The 19,790-nt window shown below is 54.4% G+C and overlaps 1 protein-coding gene across 8 annotated transcripts in view; it reads left to right on the top strand.

The window, feature by feature from the left end:
• Positions 1 to 19,790, top strand: part of CELF4 (CUGBP Elav-like family member 4) — a 349,011-nt gene that overhangs the window by 304,754 nt on the left and 24,467 nt on the right. For 5 of the 8 annotated variants that reach the window (XM_049901404.1, XM_049901402.1, XM_049901401.1 and 2 more), the window contains exons 4-10: positions 7,972 to 8,100; positions 8,421 to 8,500; positions 8,902 to 9,045; positions 10,259 to 10,406; positions 12,201 to 12,350; positions 16,908 to 16,973; positions 18,454 to 18,537. In XM_049901404.1, coding sequence (XP_049757361.1) covers positions 7,972 to 8,100; positions 8,421 to 8,500; positions 8,902 to 9,045; positions 10,259 to 10,406; positions 12,201 to 12,350; positions 16,908 to 16,973; positions 18,454 to 18,537 — 801 coding nt within the window. The remainder of the gene's footprint in view (positions 1 to 7,971; positions 8,101 to 8,420; positions 8,501 to 8,901; positions 9,046 to 10,258; positions 10,407 to 12,200; positions 12,351 to 16,907; positions 16,974 to 18,453; positions 18,538 to 19,790) is intronic. The other 3 variants (XM_049901405.1, XM_049901403.1, XM_049901409.1) reach the window with 1 other exon arrangement.

Raw genomic sequence — 19,790 nt, 5'->3', positions numbered from 1 at the left:
GCAGTGCTGTGAATTAGGGAGCTAGGCCAGTCAAGGGAGAACCTGGCAGGCAGCGAGGATGGGCACAGGTGAGGAGACTGGACCCAGCATTTGAGGCCCAGGCCAAGCTTCCAGTGGGCAGAGATGAGGGTCGAGGCCTTGGGTCTTGAGGGAGGCGTTTAGATCACAGTAGGTGGAATAGGAAGAAGATCTGTGTGCACGTGTGTGCTTACGTGTATAAGTGAGCTCACTACTGCTCCCTTGTGCCACAGGACCTTCCACACCTCCCTGCTTTTGCACATGCTATTGCCTGACCTGGGATGCCCCTTGCATTTCCACCTGGTAAACCCTGCCCATGAACCCATGAGGGCCCAGCTCAAGCCTTTTAGCCCTCTCCACCCCCAGGCCCAGAGCTCACCACTCCCAGCTTTGGGCCCACACTGTGGCTGGTGCTCACTCACCTCCAGGGGACACTTGTCTTCTACTTCCTGCACCTACCATAGTGCTAGGCCTGTAGCAGCTTCACCCCCAATACTCACTGAGCAGATGAATCCATTTATTCACGTCACCAAATAGCTACTGAGCATCCACTGGACATTCAGCAATGAATGAAATGGATACCCACCCCTGCCTTTATGGGAGGGAGGCAGGAAATGAATAGAAAAATGAACAAAATAAGGTGGTACAGGTTATGGAAGCAAATATATAGGGAAGGGAACAAGGAGTGTGAGGAGTTATAATTCCAATTAATGTGATCAGAAAACTTTACTGAGAGGGTGACATGTGATGAAAGGCTTGTAGGAGGTGAGGGAGTGGGCCCTGCAGATACCTGGGACAAGTGTTCCAGAGAGAAGGAGCCGTAAGTGCAAATGCCTTGAGGCAGGATCGTGCTAGCGGTGTTCTTGGAACAGCACGGGTGGAGGGGTTGAGGGCGAGTGGGAGGAGATGGGGTCAGAGGACTAATGGATTGTGGGGAGCCAGTGCAGCCCCTTACAGGTCTCTGGAAGACTCAGGCTTGTTCTCAGAGTGAGATGGGGCCATGGCAGGGTTTGAGCACAGGGAGACAGGCTCTGTCTTGGATACTAACTGACTTCTCTGGCTGCTGTGTGGGAAGCAGACTGCAGAAGCCAGGGTGGAAGCTGGGAGACAGTGAGGCAACTGCCATGACCAGGGTGGGACAAGGGAGAAAGGAAAAGGGAGGCCTAATCCTCAAGTATCTGGAAGGCAGAGCAGCTGAAGAAATGCAAGTGTGCCCCCCACAACCCCCACCCCAGCTGCGGTTCTCAGGCCTCCTCCCACCTCCAACATCAAACAGCGCCAGTCCCCGAGGGAGCAGGCACATCAAGGCCCGGCCCCGCCTCCCTGGGGGCCAGATGCTGAGGGTCCTCATTTGCATCCCGATGGAGCGGGAGCCCCATCTTGGCTCTAGCCCATCCCCAGCCCCCTGAAGCCTTTGATCTGGTTTGATGTCTCTTTCAGCCTTCTTCCTAGGCAGGAAAGCTTTTATCCTCAGAAGGCAGCCCCCACCCAGCTGCGTTCTCCAGTTCTGATGGCTGGGGCGGGGGTTGGGGGGGGACAGGAGGGTTGGGGGGATACATTTCCCTCCTTCGTTGCTGAGTACCCTCCTCAGGCTCAGTCTGTGACCCTGTGTCCCTGGTGAAGGCACTGGTTCCCTGGAGAAGCAGCTGTGAAGGGATCCAAACCCAGGCCTTAACTCTGGGGTGGATCTAGGTGATGCTAGGAACTGGCCCTCACCCACCCAGACGCTGGGTAGTTGTCAGAGTGGGTGTACACACCTCGGGCCTTGCCCAGGCCTGCCCTCCCCTCCCACTTGCAAGGCAACCCTGAGACTGCCTGCTGCCAGCCTGGGGGTTGGCAAAGAAGAGAAGAGGAGGCCATGGACGTGGGGTGGGGATGGTCAGACAACCTGGGACATTGCACAAATTTAGCAAAGATGTAGATTCAGGCAAATCGCTTTGCTCCCAGCTTGTCCCTTAGGCACCATGGGTGCTGGACCAGCCTGGGCGGGGAGAATTTGAGGAAATGGCACCTAGTTGTGCTCAGTGGAGCTGTGGCGGAGGTGCCCCCTGTTCTGGATCAGTCCAGGGTAGGCTCCTGGATTGGTTTCTCAGGCTAGCCAGGCCACCATGATTTTGTTCAGTTTGAGGTCCCGGGGGTCACCTCCACACCCCACGGAGGGACCGCATTCCCCATCCCACAAGCTCACGCCATCAACTTCCCACAGACCGCCCTTATGGGTGAGTGGTCCTAAAGGTTTTAACAGTCATAATGTTGACTGAGGCAATTTCAACTCATAGAGACTCCATGCAACAAAGTAGAACTGCTGCATAGGGTTTTCTAGGCTGTAATCTGTATGGGAGCAGATCACCAAGTCTTTCTCTCACAGAGCCACTAAGTGGGTTCGAACCATCAAGGGAGGTTAGCAGCCAAGGGCCACCATGGCTCCTTAACCGCCATAAACACCAAAACCAAACCCACTGCCGTCGAGTCGATTCCGACTCATAGCGACCCTACAGAACAGAGTAGAACTGCCCCATAGAGTTTCCAAGGAGCGCCTGGCGGATTCAAAGGTTACCAGCTGTAGCACTTAACCACTATGCCACTAGGGTTTCCTTAACCGCCTTAAAAAAAAAAAAAAAAAAAAACCAAACCCAGTGCCGTCGAGTTGATTCCGACCCATAGTGACCCTATAGGACAGGGTGGAACTGCCCCATAGAGTTTCCAAGGAGCACCTGGTGGATTCAAACTGCCGGCTCTTTAGTTAGTAGCCATAGCACTTAACCACTACGCCACCAGGGTTTCCTTAACCTCCATAAAAAAAAAACCTCCATAGCTGGCCTTTATTAGCATTTACTCTGAACCAGGCATTGTACTAAAAACCTCATACACCTTAACACAATTAATCCTCACAACAGCCCTATGCTATCAGTCTCCCTTTTTACTGATGAAGAAATCGAGGCCCAGAGAGGGTACATGAGTTGTCCAAGGTTGCACAGCCAATAAATGGTAGAACCAGGATTTGACAACACCTTACTATCTATCCCAGCTCCCTACTGTTAAGTCTGGGATGCCTCTGTCCACTTCTGACAGAAGATCTTCCCTGACCCAGAGGTGAAATTAGGGAGAAGTGACAGCTCTTCCACCCTCAGATGCGTTGCCTGAGAGCTCTCAGGCATCAAGATCATCTCCAGGAAGGCCAGATGGTCCAAGGATCCAGGAGGTACCCTGCGGGGAGAGGGGCTGGCTCCACAGTGAACACACAGCCTCAAAGACACCTCCCCCACCCCAGGGCCCTGCAAGGGATGGCTCCAGGGCCCTACTTCGGCCTGACTGCCTGGCTCCTCTCCAGAGTGGGCAGCGGAGGAACAGCTCTTGGGGCTCCCTGGTCTCTGGGCTCTTGCTCTGTCCTGCCCAGCCACAGGGCCAAAGCCTCCAGAGCAGAGAGAAGCCTCCACGTGGGTCACTGCGAATGTCTGGCACATTCTCCCCACACCCTAAACTGCTGCCCTTGAGCCTCAAGGGTCCCTTTCGAAAGTTTCTCCTGCTGGCTGGCCCTGTACCCCTCTACACACCGCCCCCCTCGCCCAGCCAGGCCCCCAAGAACTCCCAATAGCCCCTCTATCTACCTTGCCAGCCACAGACCTCCAAGCCATTTATTCCAACCCAGCCCCTGGCCCCAGGTTTCCCCCAGCTCAGGGCCCCCTCCCCCAGCATCTGGAGGGCAGGGAATAGTAAAAGTCTATTGTGGCAATAAAAGGCATTAGCCATCTGAGTACTCATCCACAGTGCCCCAGCGGCCGTCTATCCTTAAGCAGGAAATATTGTTAAATGCTGATGGTAATGAGCGAATCAAATTTTGAAAATTAAACCAGAATTTGAGCATTAGGGCCAGGGTGCTGGCATTTGGTAAGCCAACTGGCTCTGCCCCCACTGGCCTCCTCCTCCCTCAGGGGCCCACTCACCCTGCACAGCCAGCAAGATGCTCCCCAGTGGCTAGACAGGGCCCCTAAGGCACAGCCCTGAACTATCCCCCTTAGGGACCTGATCTATACCTGAAGTTCCATCTTGCATTGCTTCTTCCCTTCCTGGGCTTGCTTTTGAAGTGCAAATCTTTCCAGCCTGAGCCCCTAGCTGCTCAGACACCCTGAGTGAAGAAGCGCAGGAATCTTTATCTCCCCCAGAGGATGGATTCTAGGAAGCTTGAGGTTCTGGCAGCCAGCATCCAGGCCTTTTCATAAGCCCCTCTGGCTTCCCGGGGGTATCACTCATGCTTTTTCTAGGTTAGGCAACCTCAGCTCAGACTTAGATTGGGGTTCTAGGAAAACAAAACAGATTCCTGTAGCCTGAGGAATGGGAGATGTGTGTTGGGGGAGAGGGAACAGGCAGGGGGCACCTGGAAAAGCAAAGTCAAATGCCCCAGGGCCCCCTTCTTGCAAGTCTTGTGGGAGGGGGGGCACCACTTGGGAGCTGGTGAGAGCAATCAAAGGGGTGCCTCCCCCTGCTCAGCCTTTGCTCAAATTGTGATGTGGGCCTGGGGTCTCCTGCATCTTCTTCTGGACATCACAACTCCAGCCTGTTTCTTCCTGGAAGCCTGCCAGTCCTGCCCAGCTCTGCCAGTCTGCAAGCCTGGTTCCCTCTGATGAGGGCACGCCAGTTCTGGGGGCCACCACATGGCAGCCATGCTGGCCTTTGTCTTGTTGGGAGATTTATTTACTGCGGAACATCTGTGTCTTGTGTAGATGTCAGCTCCAGCAACCAGATCCCACTTTTGGTTGTTGGTGTTTGGCCCAGAGAAGGTGCTCATGGAGCGGTTGTTGACTGACTACATGAACATGGTTCCCTCACACCAGGGGTGGCCCACCTCACCAAATCAGCACAGGGCAAACCAATGGGAAGTGGCACTCCGTTTCCTCTTCCTGCTAGATGGAAAAACCCAAGTAATGATAATGATAGCTATTGTCATTACTGCTGGCCTGACACTGTCCCTGCAACTTCTTTTGGAATCTTAGCAACCACCACACCTGTGGCCACTGAGTTGATTCTGACTCACGGTGACCCTATAAGTATTGCAGAATAGAGCTGCTCCATAGAGTTTTCAAGAAGCAGATTGCCAGGCCTTTCTTCTGAGGCACCTCTGGGTTTGAACCACCAATCATTTTGGTTAGTAGCTAAATGCTCAGCTGTTTGTGCCACCCAGGGACTCCCATCACACGAAGAAGGCCTAGCTTATGCCCATTTTATAAACCTAAAAAAACGAGGTGCTGGATGGCAGGGGGCCTTGAGTGTGAGCCAGTGGGCCTGGCCAGAAGGGAAGAGATTTGCTCACCTATTCAGTGTCTTGCCAGCCTCTGGTCTGGAAGACAAGCCTTAAACATGCTCACACAGTAACAAAACCCAAATGGAATGAAAAGAGTGCAAACTGGACACATCTGAGCATTCTAGAAAAAAAAAGATATTTGAGTTAGGTGGAGTCAATGCAAGAATACTTGCTGGAGGAAGTGAGTCTAGAGCCAGGTTTCTTTGGTTTCTTGCAGCCTTCCGGAAAGGTAAGATTGGCTGTAGGTCCCTGGGGAAATCAGGATGGGCAGAAAGAGGGGGAGCCTGGCCCCCTGCACATTTACAAAGGCCCCCAAAAGGAGGGGCTCAAGCCTAGAACTGAGAACTGCCCAGTAAAAGAAGATTTCAGGAGTAGGGGAGAAGGAATTGGGGGAGGGGGGAAGAAAAAACCTGGCAAAAGGAAGTGGCTGGAGAGAAAGGCACGTGCAGATGAATTTTAATGCAATCAGAAAGCTGTCATAATGATAATAAAGGAATATATTCAGATGTCAGAAGAAGAGAAGGCGCCAAGCTGTGGTCCCAGCATTTAAATCAGGTGCAGGCAGAGGAGGGGCCTTCTCTACCATTCCTTTCTCTTTCCAAAGGAGGAAAGGGAATTTTTAAGCAGGAGGGCCTGGGATTAGCTAGGGAGACTTTTTCACTTCTTTGTCTTTCTAGAAATCCCCTGTAAATGGAGCCTTTAAAAGGCCCTGGAGGTGAGGGGGTAGGGTGAGGTGAAGCACTGGGCCCAGCCTGGAGAGAAGAGTTTAAATTACTTCACCAAGGCTTTCAAAGCTCCCGTTTCACTTAAGGTAAAATGCTGCTCCTGGGAGTCAGACGTAAGGGCTCCCCTCCCTGCACTCTCCCTCTCCTGTCTCTGTCCTCTCCTTCTGTTCACCCCTCTGCTCTTGGTCTTTTGTTTCTAATTCTTGTTCCTCTGTCTCCCTCCCTCTCCCTCTCCCTTTCTGCCCCTAGCTGGACTTCCTCCTATCCCTCCTCAGCCTCACCCCACCCTCTCCCACTCTGTCTTCCTTTCTCTTGGTTTCCCGGTCGCTGCTCCCCACCTGAGAACTTGGAGAGCCAGATGGGCCTTGTCTGAGACCCTGGAAGTGGGATGAGGGTGTGCCCCAGGGCCTGCCACAGCCCAGGAAGCCGGCAGAGCAGCCAGTGGGGCTCCGGGCTCCAGAGCTTTGCTGAAGCCTGACAGTGGTGGAGAACTGTGTTCCATAGGGCTTTCAGTGGCTGATTTTTCGGACTTAGATTGCCAGGCCTTTCTTCCAAGGCACCTTTGTTAGCAGCCATTTGCACCACCCAGGGACTCCTCTGCAGAGCAAGCATCCTCCAAAGAGAGAGCCAGGTGGAAGCGATCCCTGTTATGACCTAGCCTGGGAAGTCTGGCCCCATGGGGGCAGTTCTACTCTTTCCTATGGAGTCTCTATGACACGGAATCAGAATCAACTGGATGGCAACGGGGGAATTCTGGCATAACTTCCTCAAATTTAAGGGGCAGGAACGTCACCCCATCTCTGTGGGTGGGAAGAATGAAAGTCACATTGAAGAGAACTTTTTGCAGTCATTTGTGAAAGTACAAGCAGCCACAGATCTACAAAATCCAGTGTGATCCCTGACACCCTGAGCACACAGTTAAGTGGGATCGACAAGCCACTTGATCCTCATCACAGAGCCTGGAGCTGGGGTGTGTGCTGGCTGCTAAGGGTGCTCAGCCTTCAGGAAGAGGCTCCCCAAAAGTGCCCTGGCTAAATTTTGCAGCATGAGTAAGGGCCAGACTAAGGAAGGCATATGCACACGGAGGTAAAAACATGTGAGACAGAAAGAAGGTTGCCCTTGGGCACAGCACAAGGCATTCATTCACACACACTTCATTCATTCCACAGCTCTGTATTGTGGGCCTACTATGTGCCAGGCACTGCTGCTTCAACAGGGGCACCTGGTCCCTTCCCCCAGGAACCCTACATGAGAGGTGGGCTTTAGACAGAGACCAACTACACAGGCAAAGCAGTAAACAATTATCCTTCGGAAGTCAGGCCTTGGAGGACACCATGGTGGAGGACAGAGTTGGGGGAGGAGGATGGAGGGGACTCGGTGAGGTAATATATAAGCTGAGACCTAGAGGAAGAGAAGTCAGCTTTGTGATGTGTGTGATGTGTGTGTGTGTGTCTGCGCGCGGTGAACGGGAGACGCTCCAGCGAGCGCAAACAGCATATGCAAAGGCCCTGGTGGCAGATTCATTGGTGGTGAGCTAACCCTGGGACCTGTGGGGAAAGGTGGCTGAGGCGGCTAGTGTGTTTTCCAGGAGTAACGAAAGGAACCAAAGGTTGCCCGGAGCAGTACACGCCCGCCGCCCCATCTGTACGCACCAGGCTAGCGGCCATACAAGGGCTCTGCTCAGGGTGCTCTCGGGACAGGAGGAGGCTCCCTCTCGACCCAACCCGCCCTCCCTCCCTTCCCCTCTGGCTCTGCCCTCCTCTCCCTGCCTCTCCCCCTTCCTGTAGCCCTTCCGCCTCCCGCTGTCCCCCGCCCCTCCCCAGCTCTCCCTCTCCCCGCGGCTCCCCTCTGGCCTTGCGCTCCTCCCCTGAGTCCGACCCGCGCCGCCGGGTCCCTGGCCCGGGTAAGCATCTCCTAATTTTGTTCTAGAAGATAGAAAACTCTTCGTGGGTATGCTCAACAAGCAGCAGTCCGAGGACGACGTGCGTCGTCTCTTCGAGGCCTTCGGGAACATTGAGGAGTGCACCATCCTGCGTGGGCCAGACGGCAACAGCAAGGGTGCGTGGTGGCGGGGCGGGGCGGGGCGGGGCGGGGCGAGGCCGCCGGCAGCCCACCTGACCCAGGAGCCTGGGATAAGGGGAGGCTTTTTTTTTTTTTTAAGAGTACTTCCAAGTCTCCGGGCCCGTCCAGGTCCTTCTGTCTCTATCCCTGTGTTGCTCTCTGTCTCTGTTTCTTGGTGTCTCTCTCAATCTCCTTGTCTCTCCCATTCGGTTGTCATCTGGGATGCTCCGTCTCTCCCTTCCTGTCCTCGCCTCTCTCTCCTGCTCTCTCATCTGGCCTACCTTTGGGCCTTGGCTCAGCCTCTCCTGTCCCCCCAGGGTGCGCTTTTGTGAAGTACTCCTCTCACGCTGAGGCGCAAGCAGCCATCAACGCTCTACACGGCAGCCAGACCATGCCGGTGAGTGCGACCCCCTGGGCGGGGGCGGGGGTGGCAGCTGGACGGAGATGCCCCACACCTGCCGGGCCCTGTCCGCCCTCCCGCGGTACACTACACGCAGTACTAAGCGCTGGCCACGCTCACAGCCTCCCAGGAAACAGGACCTCACTGCCTGTACCCCCATTTCTCAGACAAGGACCCTGAGGCCCAGAGATGTTAAAGAACTGGCCCGAGGTCACACAGATTGAAAACGCCCGTCATGGGGCTAAGATCCCCACATTCCTGGGCGAGCACCGATGACTATTCATCCCCCCGCCCCTTAGCCCTCTGCAGATTGGGCTGAGTGGCCCTGGCCTGGGGCACCCACAGCTGGGGGCTGGGTGACCAGGGGTGCTAGGCCTCACGTGCCATCCTGGCCACAGGGAGCCTCGTCCAGTCTGGTGGTCAAGTTCGCCGACACTGACAAGGAGCGCACGATGCGACGAATGCAGCAGATGGCTGGCCAGATGGGCATGTTCAACCCCATGGCCATCCCTTTCGGGGCCTATGGCGCCTACGCGCAGGCAGTAAGTGTGGACACCACGGGGGCAGTCAGGCGGGAGGGGCAGCAGTCCTCAAGCCACACCCCTGGGAGCCCCTAGGAACTGGGAGATCTAGCTGCACCCAAGGGGTGCTGCCAGGGAAGTGCTATTCCCGGTGCAGAAAGTGCTGGGGGAGGGGGGGCAGGAATGAGCCTAGGAAGTGAAGGTCGGGGGGTTGCAGAGGCTAGACCAGTCCAGGGTGGCTGGAGGAGGTGGGCTGCTGTCCTGGTTATTAAGAAGGGGAGAAAACTGGATGGAAGTCCTCTGGGTGTTGGCAGAAAGGTTGGTTACCCTGAGCACCCCACACCCTGAGCCAAATCAGTGCTGAACCCTAGAAAGGCTGATGGGGAGGTCAGGTGTTCTTTTGCCAGCACCCCTCCCCCACTGGCTGAAGGGTGTTATCAGGCCTTCTGGTCACTTCTGGCTGCAGTCTTGTGAGGAGCCCCAACACCTTTACTACTCACACTGCCCCTGAGGTTCCCCAGGCCCCGCCTTAGGGCTCTGACCCGCCATCTCCTTTCTTGACATTGGAGCCCACTCTGCCAGCATCTCACCTAAGCTGCCTCCCAGAATTGTATCCACAACACCCACGGGGATGGCCCTGTGCTAGACCTGAGCTCTGGTTCTAAAAATGCAAACTCACCTCACTTCTTCAGCAGTGTCCAGACTTGGCCAGTTCCAACAACCTGCTCAGCCTCTACTCACTTTTGTGAGGACACCAGGGGTGCCAGGGGTTCTATTTCATGAGTCTCCTGTCGCTTCTGCCCAGCAAAGCTCCAGGTTAGGACTGCTTCGGTCAGAAATCCATGCCAAGTTAATTCTACAGAGGCTCACCCAGTATGTCCGAAGTACTCTGGGTGTGGCATCCCTGCACACGGCAGGCCTCACACAAGGCTGACCAGCGTCCGTGGAATCTGCCCCTCTCTCCCTGCCTCCTCTAACACTAGAGTTCCAAGACCCCAGGGACCATTGTTTTTGAATACAGTCGTCTACAAGGAGGTGTTCTCTAATAGCCATTGAGGACTAACGGGCAGGGATAGGGGAGGCACCAGGGCTTTGTGGAGGTGGGGGCAGGGAGACATGGCCAGGCTCCCAGGAGTTTAGGGCCTGGGAGGCTGGTCTCCAGGAGCTGAGCCCCTGGTGGGGAGGGCTGTTCTCTTGGAAGCACGTGATATTTTTTCCACTTCCTCTGCCCCAGCTGATGCAGCAGCAAGCAGCCCTCATGGCCTCAGTGGCTCAGGGTGGCTACCTGAACCCCATGGCTGCCTTCGCCGCCGCCCAGATGCAGCAGATGGCAGCCCTCAACATGAACGGCCTGGCAGCCGCACCCATGACCCCAACCTCAGGTGAGCTGACAGGTACCAACACAGGGCCTGCCTGAGAGTGGCTGGGCCTGAGCTGGGCCTTTTTTTGGGCCAGTTTGGGCTGCCAATGGGACCGTCTGGTTGCAAGAGCACATGGTGTCTGGGCCCAAGCAGTCCTGGCCCTCTGACAGTTTATCTCATAAATGTTCTAATCCCTGGGGACACAGGGGAGATGGGACCCAGTGGGCTCCATGAAGCCCATGACATTTCAGGGTGCTGAGAATTTCACTCACGTTGTTTAGCCATGTTAGGGAACAATTCATCTCGATCTCTATTAACAATAGATATCTGGAAAGAAATTGAAATGAAAATATCCCTCTTCGAGATCTTCAGGGAGAAGACCCCTGCCCATTCTGTGTCCTTGTTCAGTCCATGGCTCAAGCACAGAAGAAGCCCTCCTCTCCCCTCTTCTTTTGTTTTTTCATTTACTTTTAACTCAGCCTAGACCCACTGGCTTTGTCCAAGGCAGCCTTACAAGCTAGAGAAAACCACAAGAGTTATCAAAGGACAGGAAGGTTGAAAACAGCCCAGCTCACAAAGCGTATTTCTGATTGGATCTTTGCTGTTATTCAGTCCAGTGATTCTCAACCAGGGGCAACCTCCCCCTGCCCCCTAAGGGACATCTGGCAATGCCTGAAGACACTTTTAGTTTTTACAACTGAAGGAGGGTATGCTACTGTAATCTAGTGGATAGAGGACAAGGATACTGCTAAACATCCTACAATGAACAGGACAGTCCCCAACAACAAAGAATTATCCTGTTCCAAACATCAATAGTGTCAAACTTGAGAGACTATAGTCTAGTTCCAGGGGCTGGGCCAACACCTAAGGCCCACATTCACCAAGCTTCCTTGGTTTTCTGTGCCCAGGCCATACCAGCAGCCTTCCTACACCCAGGATCTGGCCACTGGGATCCTTGTTCCCTTCCCAGCTAGAGCCACAAAAGACCATATCATAGCTGGGTGCAACTTGTGCACTACGCTGTAGCTCTGGTGCCCAACCTCAGGGAACCTTTGAGCTCAGGGAGTGGGCCACCCCAGGTCTTCATCCACAGAGAGAGCCTGCTTCCTACATAAAGAGGAAGGCCCTATCCAGACCGAGGTCTCAGTGCCATCAGCATTCCATCCTGGCATATGGAGAGGACAGGGTATGGTCATACGACCCCAACTTTAACCTCGCCACCATTGCATCACCACCATTCCCTCAGCTGGAGGAGGCCAAGGTCTCTACTTTGTGGATGAGATAGGGCTGACTCTGACCTTCCAGTGACCTCTCTCCCTCAGCACAAGGGATGCTAGAATTAAGAGAATTAAGACTGCTTCCACCTGAGGAGCAAAACTCTTTCCTGGGGAGGTAGATCAGCTCCTCAGTGATCTAGATAAGAGAGTTGAACCAGCAACTTAGAAACCCCTTGGTGGCTAAACAAGGACTAGCCTACCCTGACTTAGCTAGAGTGAGCAAGAGCCACTGACTGGAAAAAATACTGAAGGAGGACTAAGCGTGGTCAAAGCATTAAGGATGAATGATCAGTGGGCAAGGAAGTCTTCATGGGGTAGGTGGCCCTTGGACTCTGCCTTAAATTATGGATACAGTTGGGATGGGTAAAGTCACTCCAAGCAGGAAGATAACTAGAGGCATGGTTCACAGATAAAACTGAGCTTGTGTGAGGTCCAAGTCTATCCCCTGGTGCTTGGGACAGGAGGGTGGAGCTTCATAGAGTATCCTTCCTCACCTTTGCTCTGCTTGCCTCCCCTATTCCTCCACCCCTGAAACCAGGTGGCAGCACCCCTCCGGGCATCACTGCACCAGCCGTGCCTAGCATCCCATCCCCCATTGGGGTGAATGGCTTCACTGGCCTCCCGCCACAGGCCAATGGGCAGCCTACTGCGGAAGCTGTGTTTGCCAATGGCATCCACCCCTACCCAGGTAAGCATGTTGGCAGCCCCTCCCCATGCAGCACAGTCCTCATCCACTCTGTCCCTGCCCTTGCTGTTAAACAGGGAAGGTGTGGCTCCTGCCTACTCTCTATTCCTTGGAGGAATCCCAAATGTGATCAGAGTAAGCCAGCCTCCTGTGCTCCCTCAGAGAGCCCGTGGTGGAAAAGAAGAGACCAAAATCCCACCCTAGGGGAGGTGTCAGTCTGATTGGTGAAGAAGAACCCCATTCCTGGGGCTCTTTCAAAGAGAGAGAAAGAGAGACTGTTACCTTTGTTGTTGTTAGATGCTGTTGAGTCAATTCCGACTCATAGTGACCCCGTGTGTGCAGAGTAGAACTGCTCTATAGGGTTTTCCAGGATGTGACCTTTTGGAAGCAGATCACTGGCCTGTCTTCCGTGGTGCCTCTGGGTTCAAACCACAAACCTTTTGGCTAGTAGTTAAGCACTCAACCATTTGTGCCACCCAAAGGAAAAAAAAAAAAACCAAACCCGTTGCAGTCAAGTCAATTCCAACTCATAGTGACCCTATAGAACAGAGTAGAACTGCCCCATGGGGTTTCTAAGGCTGTCATCTTTACGGAAGCCGACGGCCACATCTTTCTCCCCCAGAAAAGCTGGTGGGTTCGAACCTTGAACCTTTCAGTTAGCAGCCAAGAGCTTTAACCACTACACCACCAGGACGCCTTATAGAGAGACTATTAACTGCAAATTTATTTGAGCATGAGTTTGTCCCATAAGAACTGAGGAAATAACCAAACCCACTGCCATCGAGTTGATTCCGACTCATAGCGACCGTATAAGACAGAGTAGAACTGCCCCGTAGAGTTTCCAAGGAGCACCTGGTGGATTCGAACTGCCGACCTTTTGGTTAGCAGCCATAGCACTTAACCACTATGCCACCAGGGTTTCCAGTGAGGAAATAGAAACTAAAATAATGATCAGATTTAGGGTGAAGTTGGAAAAGACTGTTTTGGGAAGGAAATAGACGTATATGGATTGGCAGTCTGGCTAGTAATACCAGTCTGGTACTTGGTGCATACAAAACCCTGGTTAGGACCTTGGACAGCACGCCAGCTATTCAGACAGCTCTTGGGTTTGCCCACTTCCTATGAGCAGTCAGCGTAGTCTAGCACCCTGGAAGATCTGGGAGGCCTGTTCCTGACTGGCTTTGTTCCTTTCCAACTCAGCACTTCCTCAGGCCTGGGGGATGGACTGACATCCGGGCAGGGACACTGAGTGCAAAGCCATAGAGCAGACTGTTGTTATTAGGTGTTGTTGAGTCTATTTTCAAGTACAGAATTGCTCTGTAGGGTTTTCTAGGCAGAATCTTTATGGCAGCAGATTGCCAGGTCTTTTTCCCATGGAGCCACTGGGTATGTTGGAACTGCCAACCTTTTGATTAGCAACTGAACACTTAACTGTTGTACCACCAGGGCTCCTTATGAAGTAGATTAGGGAGGGGCAATGTAATTTAGATGTGAAGAGTGCAGCCCTCTTTCCCGGAGAGCAAAGGACAAGGTTGTGGAGTTCCCCTAAGCATTAGTAAGTGGCCAGCCTGTGCTGGATGCAAGAGGGATACCAGAAGGAGGGCAGGACAAGGGCCTATCCTCCAGGAGGCCACAGTCTAGTTGGGAACATGATATACATCTAAGGAATAACGAGACGATAGGCAAAATAAAGTCTGATCAAGAGTGAAGGTTCTCAGATTTTAAATGCTAAAAATTCAAATTAAGGAGGAGTCCTCTGTAGGCTGAAGAAGCCCAAAAAGACTTCCAGAGGAGGAGGCTCAGACTGGACTTAAATGCATGGGTAGGAATTGGAGAGGTGAGGCTGAATGGGGAGCCCACTCCTGTGGAACAAGGATTGTCCTAGAGGTGCAGAGGGAGGAAGGGGTCTGCCTGGCAGGGTGGGCAGTGGTAAGGAGGGTGGTCAGCTTGGGGCAGAGGAGGCCAGCCTGGGTCAGGTCAGCAGGAGGGGCACATTAGGGCTCCCCAGTCTGGCTGCCTGTTGGAACCCACTGTAGGGCTTAATAAAACCACAGAAGCTCAGATATTCTGATTTCAGTGTCGACAGTGAAGCCCGGACATCATTGTATTTAAAAGCTTCACCAGCAGCAACGTGGAGGGCCACTGTACTAGAGGGAAGCAGAGAAGGAGAACTTCTTGACTCTGAACTTGGAGTTGTCCTTGATCTCCTCCCAGTGCTTAGTCAACACTTTCGGCCACAGTTCACAGAGGAGGGGCCAGAGAAGCCTAGAAAGTGAGGTCCTCAGGCTGAAGACCTGGAGTGCTGTTTCAAGATGAAGACTTCAGGCTGGTGGGGGCAACAGAGGAGGGGCTTAGCAAGTTGGAGAGGGGAGAAACCCTGTCATTCTCAGGCTCCTGGGCTGGGAGATGGAGTCCCCAGCACATCTGGGTGGCTTCATTCCCTGCTTCTGTCTGCCCACAAGCCCATCTGGATCCGTGGATCTTGACAAACCTGTTCCTTCCCCACCCCCACCAGCATCTGTGAGCTATTTCCCTCATGGAATTTGGAAATGTTTCTTTCCCCTATTTCTAACAATCTGCCACATCCCATAAACAATTCCCTGCCAAAGTAGGAGGGGGGATGGAGGGAAGGAAAGGAGAAAAGTAGTACATTAAAAAAATTAATTTACCATCTTTAAATGCAGAGTTTGGAGCCGCTGTAATGAGCGAGATCCTTCAAAATGTTCACTCTTTGGCAGTTACTAATGGAGGTCGTTAAGCAGAGAAGTAGAGAGAGGCTTCAGAAAGGCTTCTCTTCACTTCCTAGCCTCAGGTAGCCTCTGCGTTCTCCCCTTGTGCTCATAGGGATCATGTTTGAGGCACACAGTATGACCTCTACTGCCACGTATCACCTGGGAGGGGTGGCTCTCTAAGACGTTAAAGACCAAGAGAAAACTTTCATTCCTTCCTTGGATCACAGGTGTTTGCTGAGCACTTACTAAGTTCCTGGTACTGCGGTGGGTGGGGCTGCCATCTAAGTTCTGCAGGTTATGGCTGCATGAGGGCCTCAAACTGTGTGCCCAGAGTAAAGGGCACCTTTTTCTAGTTTGCATAAAGTCTGTGTGTGGGGAGCGGCTGGGGAGACCAAAAGGACAACCCAGATATAGCCATGCCTTCAGAGAGGCGGTGTGGGGGAGATGGGGAGAGGGAGTACAAGGGAGGGGGAAGCAGGAGGAGGAGGGGACCCCGCAGCCAAGCCCCACCACTACCTCACCATTTCTGGGAGCTCCTGGCTCCACCATGGGGGAAATACAGGGACCTGGTTTTGGACTGGGACAGCCCTAAGCAGGAAGGGGCTCATTTTCAGCTCTCTGCTTCTGAGCAGTGTCCTCCTGGGCCCAGCACCTTGCTGCGTCCCAGTTCCTAGGGAATACAAAATCAGCCATCCCCACTGGTCTGGGGGGATGATACACATCCCTTTTCTCTTGGCTCCCCTGAGGCCCAGGTGCTATTGTTCTAATGGACATTTACTGAGAAATCCAGGAACAAGAATGCAGAAGGGACCTTTGGGAATTCTTCCTCATCTAAAGCTCCAAAGCCTGGCACAGCCCTGCCAGTCTGGCTGGCCTGGAGAGCCAGGCAGATATGCCAAGGTGGTTTCCTTCCCACCTCCCTGTGTTATCCAGTTTGCCCCAACGATATTGGAACTGGTGCCTCCCTGTGGGTAAGCACCTGTCCCCACCCGCCTCCTTTAGTCACCAGTGCCACTGCAGTCATCCTGGCTTGGTCAGTGCTGGTCCAGGCTCCAGGCTTTTGTCCATAGCACCTGCACACCAAAGACAACAGAAGTGAACTGAGCCTTTTCCCCAGTTCAGCTTCCCCGAGTTTCTTGCCAAAGTGTCAGCCCAAGGGTCTGCCCCTTGCCCTGAGCAGTAGACATGCGAGTCAAGATTAGAAAATAGGAGGAAGGTCGGATTGTGTTATACAGTCTGAGCAGATGCCACTTGTGTGGCCAGTCCCTGCTGTGATCGTCAGCCCTGTCTGGGAGTAGAAAACCTCCATGCCTGCACAAATGGCCTAAGAATGAGGAAGGCCCCTTCGTCTGAGCAGGAGAGGCTGGATAGGGGGATGAGGTCTCCCTGTGCCTCTTCTTTCACTCAGCCAGGATCTGCAGGCTGTCCTGTCATTCACTGCCCCTGACACTGCCAAGGGTCAGTGAGGATGAGCCCACCCTCCTGACAGCCTCCAGGCTCCCTCACCCACTTTCCTGCAGCCTTTCTCTAGGGCATGGTCCCTTATGCTTGCGCCTTCTCTGGCACCTTCTCCTTACCCTTCACAGTCTTCTGCATGAACCACCCCCCATCTAGGCCCAGCCAGAGCAGACAACAGTCCACCCTACTGAGGGGCCCAGCTGGAGAAGGGGGTACAGAGAGGGTCCAGGTGCTCTGGGTTCCCGTGGCAGACACCTTGCCCCAGGGCAGACTCCATGGAGGCTGGGAAGGGCGATGCACCCATGGACATGGTGGCGGGGGGGCTGGGTTGGGCGGGCACCGCTGACCTCTGTTCCCTGTGTCCTTGCAGCACAGAGCCCCACGGCGGCGGACCCCCTGCAGCAGGCCTACGCCGGAGTGCAGCAGTATGCAGGTCGTTAGTATCCACGAGTCTCACATGGCTCTTCCCCTGCCATGTCTATCTCCCCATGCCGTGACACCCGTGCCCTCTCCCACCCCTGGGCCTGGGCCCAGCACTGCAGGGGGAGGGGAGAGGGAAGGTGGGAGTGATGGGGAACTGTGGTGGAAGGAAGGGCTGTACTGGCAGAGACCCTCTCTGCACGCCCCCTCGCCTTTGAGTCACGTTTACCCAAGGTGGCAGGGTGCCCTCGCAGTGGTGGGGGGTCAGGACTTCAGACGCATGGCCTTGCTGTACAGTCACTTAACTTTGCAGCTATATGTCCCGTCCTCATGGTGCCCCGTGGTTCACCCAGGAGCACCAAGTGGCACAGCAGCATTGGGGGTGAAGGCAGACCTGGGGTGTTGCCCACTGCAGCTCACAGTCACTGCCCCAGGAAGTGTAGATCCCGGGTTTCAGGGAGGGAGAGACCCTGGAAAGGAAGCAGCCGCACCCCCAGCCATACACAGGCAGCAGTGTGGGGTGGGCAAGGATGACAGGAAATGAGGAAGAGGTGGAGGACAGCAGCCAGAGGCAGAAAAAGTAAGAGGTAAGAAGGGCAGCCCTGGGTGAGCAGGTAGCCTTGCTCACTGACTGGGAGGTGACAAACCATTATCATGACCCCAAGGCAAGCTTTCAACCAACTTACACCCTGGGCTGGGGAATATACCATAATAATCTCCACCCAGCTAGTGCCCTGCTGTCTGACCAGGCCAGGTCCCTCCTTGCTGTGCTTAGAACAGACAGCAATGTCACCCTGAGGGTCACAGGCTGCCTGTCAATGCAGGGTCTTGGGGTAGAAACTGGCTCTCAGCTTTCCAGCCCCCCAGCTCTGACCTCAGGTCCTGCCCATTTGGGTACCAGCTCAGGCTAGGGAGGGAGCTGCCCATTCATGTCCCACCTCTGACCATTCCCAGTTGAATACAGATAGCATCAGGTTTGTTTGACTCAGTCCTCTGCTTCTGGGGCCACCCCCTTGCAGGCTCCCCAGAGGCCAAGCTCACCCCTTGGGTGGTTTCTGCCTCCCAAACCAGGCACAATCCAAGTCATCATGGTTCACAGAAGGGGACAGCCATCTTGTCCAAGGCACTTTGATGATTTTGATTATCCGTCACTGTGGATTATACATCTGTGGCTGGATTGTCCCTTGTTTCAGATTAAACTTGCCTCCCCTCTCCACACATACATGTGCATACACATGTGGGCACACACACGTGCAGGCTTGCACACACATGCAAACACACACTCTTTGTCTTCACTCTGTTGCTTCTCCTTCATTAGTACAGAAAACTGAAAGGCTGGCTTGATCTTAAGTGGCTGCGCTGAAATGCACTTTTGTCTGATCTGCTTTCACTGCCCAGCACTGAAACCTCTCTCTTTCTTCCTGCCTCCTCCCTGTCTCTCTCTCCGTGTCACTGTCACCGTCTCTTGCTCTTGCCTCTTGTCTTTGGCCCTCCAGCAGCCGCCTACCCTGCTGCCTATGGTCAGATAAGCCAGGCCTTTCCTCAGCCACCTCCAATGATCCCGCAGCAGCAGAGAGAAGGTGAGTCTGCAAGCTGGGGCTCCCAGCCCTCCCCACCCCCACCCCCCTAACAGGCTGCTCACCTGGCCTTTGGCTCAGGCATTTCGGCTAAAGGATGACCACGCTGTGTGTTATATCTAGGAGGGCTGTGAGATGCAGCATGCTCTCTGGCCCAGCACGGAGGTGCTTGTGTTGTGGGTGGCTCTGCTAACCAGAGCAGTGGCCAGCCCTGGGGTGGGGCGTGGGCTGAGGGCCCTCAGGGCCACAGGGTCACACACGGCCCCTCCCCACTCCCCTCCACCACTTGTCACTGACCATGATACAGAGCACAGATACCAATCTCTCAGTTGGGTGTGTTCCTTTCTGTTCAAAGCCTTCAACCAGCCCTTCACAGAATCTAGCAGGTTAGGTGTGTGTTTGCCAGTGGAGGCCTTGTCCCTGCCCAAGGGAGTTCCTATGGGAAATAGAGGCCCATCCATGGGTGTCTTACTCCAAGCTCCCCTCACCTTGTGCCCAGGGAGCTGACAGCATCGCTGGGAGAGAGACGAGACTCCAAGAATGTGGTGGATTTCATGGTACCAGCTCTGACGGCTGTGGGCTTTGAGAAGGGAAAGGTGCACGGACTAGGATGGCCAGAAGGTGGGGCCCTGGGGGAGACACGGTCCAAGAACACCCCCTCCCCTGATGGGCAGGATTTGGCCAGAGGAAAGAAAGGGGAGAGGTCTGAATGCTCACGGCTGGGGGTGGGGGTAGGAGCACTAGTCATCATCCTGACAAGAGAAGCTGTCCCCTTTGGGTGACCAGGAGAGGCTGCTGGGTAGAGGTGAGGGCATGGGAGTGCCCCAGTGCAGGCCCCAGTGGAAGAAGAGGTTCCTGGAAAGTCCCTGGTGTGGGCAGGGCAGGCAGACCAATGGGTCTCGGGGTGGCAGGGACATCATGGAGACCCTGATGCTCAGTGTTCTCCCACCCCAGAGCCTAGAGACCCACGTGAGCAGGAGGGCAGAAGGCTGGATACACAAGCCACCCTCAGGGTTCACAGACCTGCCCACAGAAAGCTCAGTGTGAGTGGGCAGGAATGCTAACAAGGTTCCTGCCCTTCCACCCCCATGAGAAGGGTCTCCGTGGCAGCAAGACCACTGCATCTCCCCCAGCAGCCCACATGGCTAGGGAGGTTCAGTAGCTCCAGATGCCTGCCTTGCACCCCCTGTAGCAGACCATCCTGGAGCTATAGACTGTAAGTTAGTCCCGGAAAGGACCCTGGGGCCTGCTGGCCT

Source organism: Elephas maximus, chromosome 11 (assembly GCF_024166365.1).
Source record: "Elephas maximus indicus isolate mEleMax1 chromosome 11, mEleMax1 primary haplotype, whole genome shotgun sequence".
In the NCBI taxonomy this organism is placed as follows: domain Eukaryota; kingdom Metazoa; phylum Chordata; class Mammalia; order Proboscidea; family Elephantidae; genus Elephas; species Elephas maximus.
The sequence above is the reverse complement of the archived record's forward strand: the minus strand, read 5'-3'. Positions and strand labels throughout refer to the sequence as shown.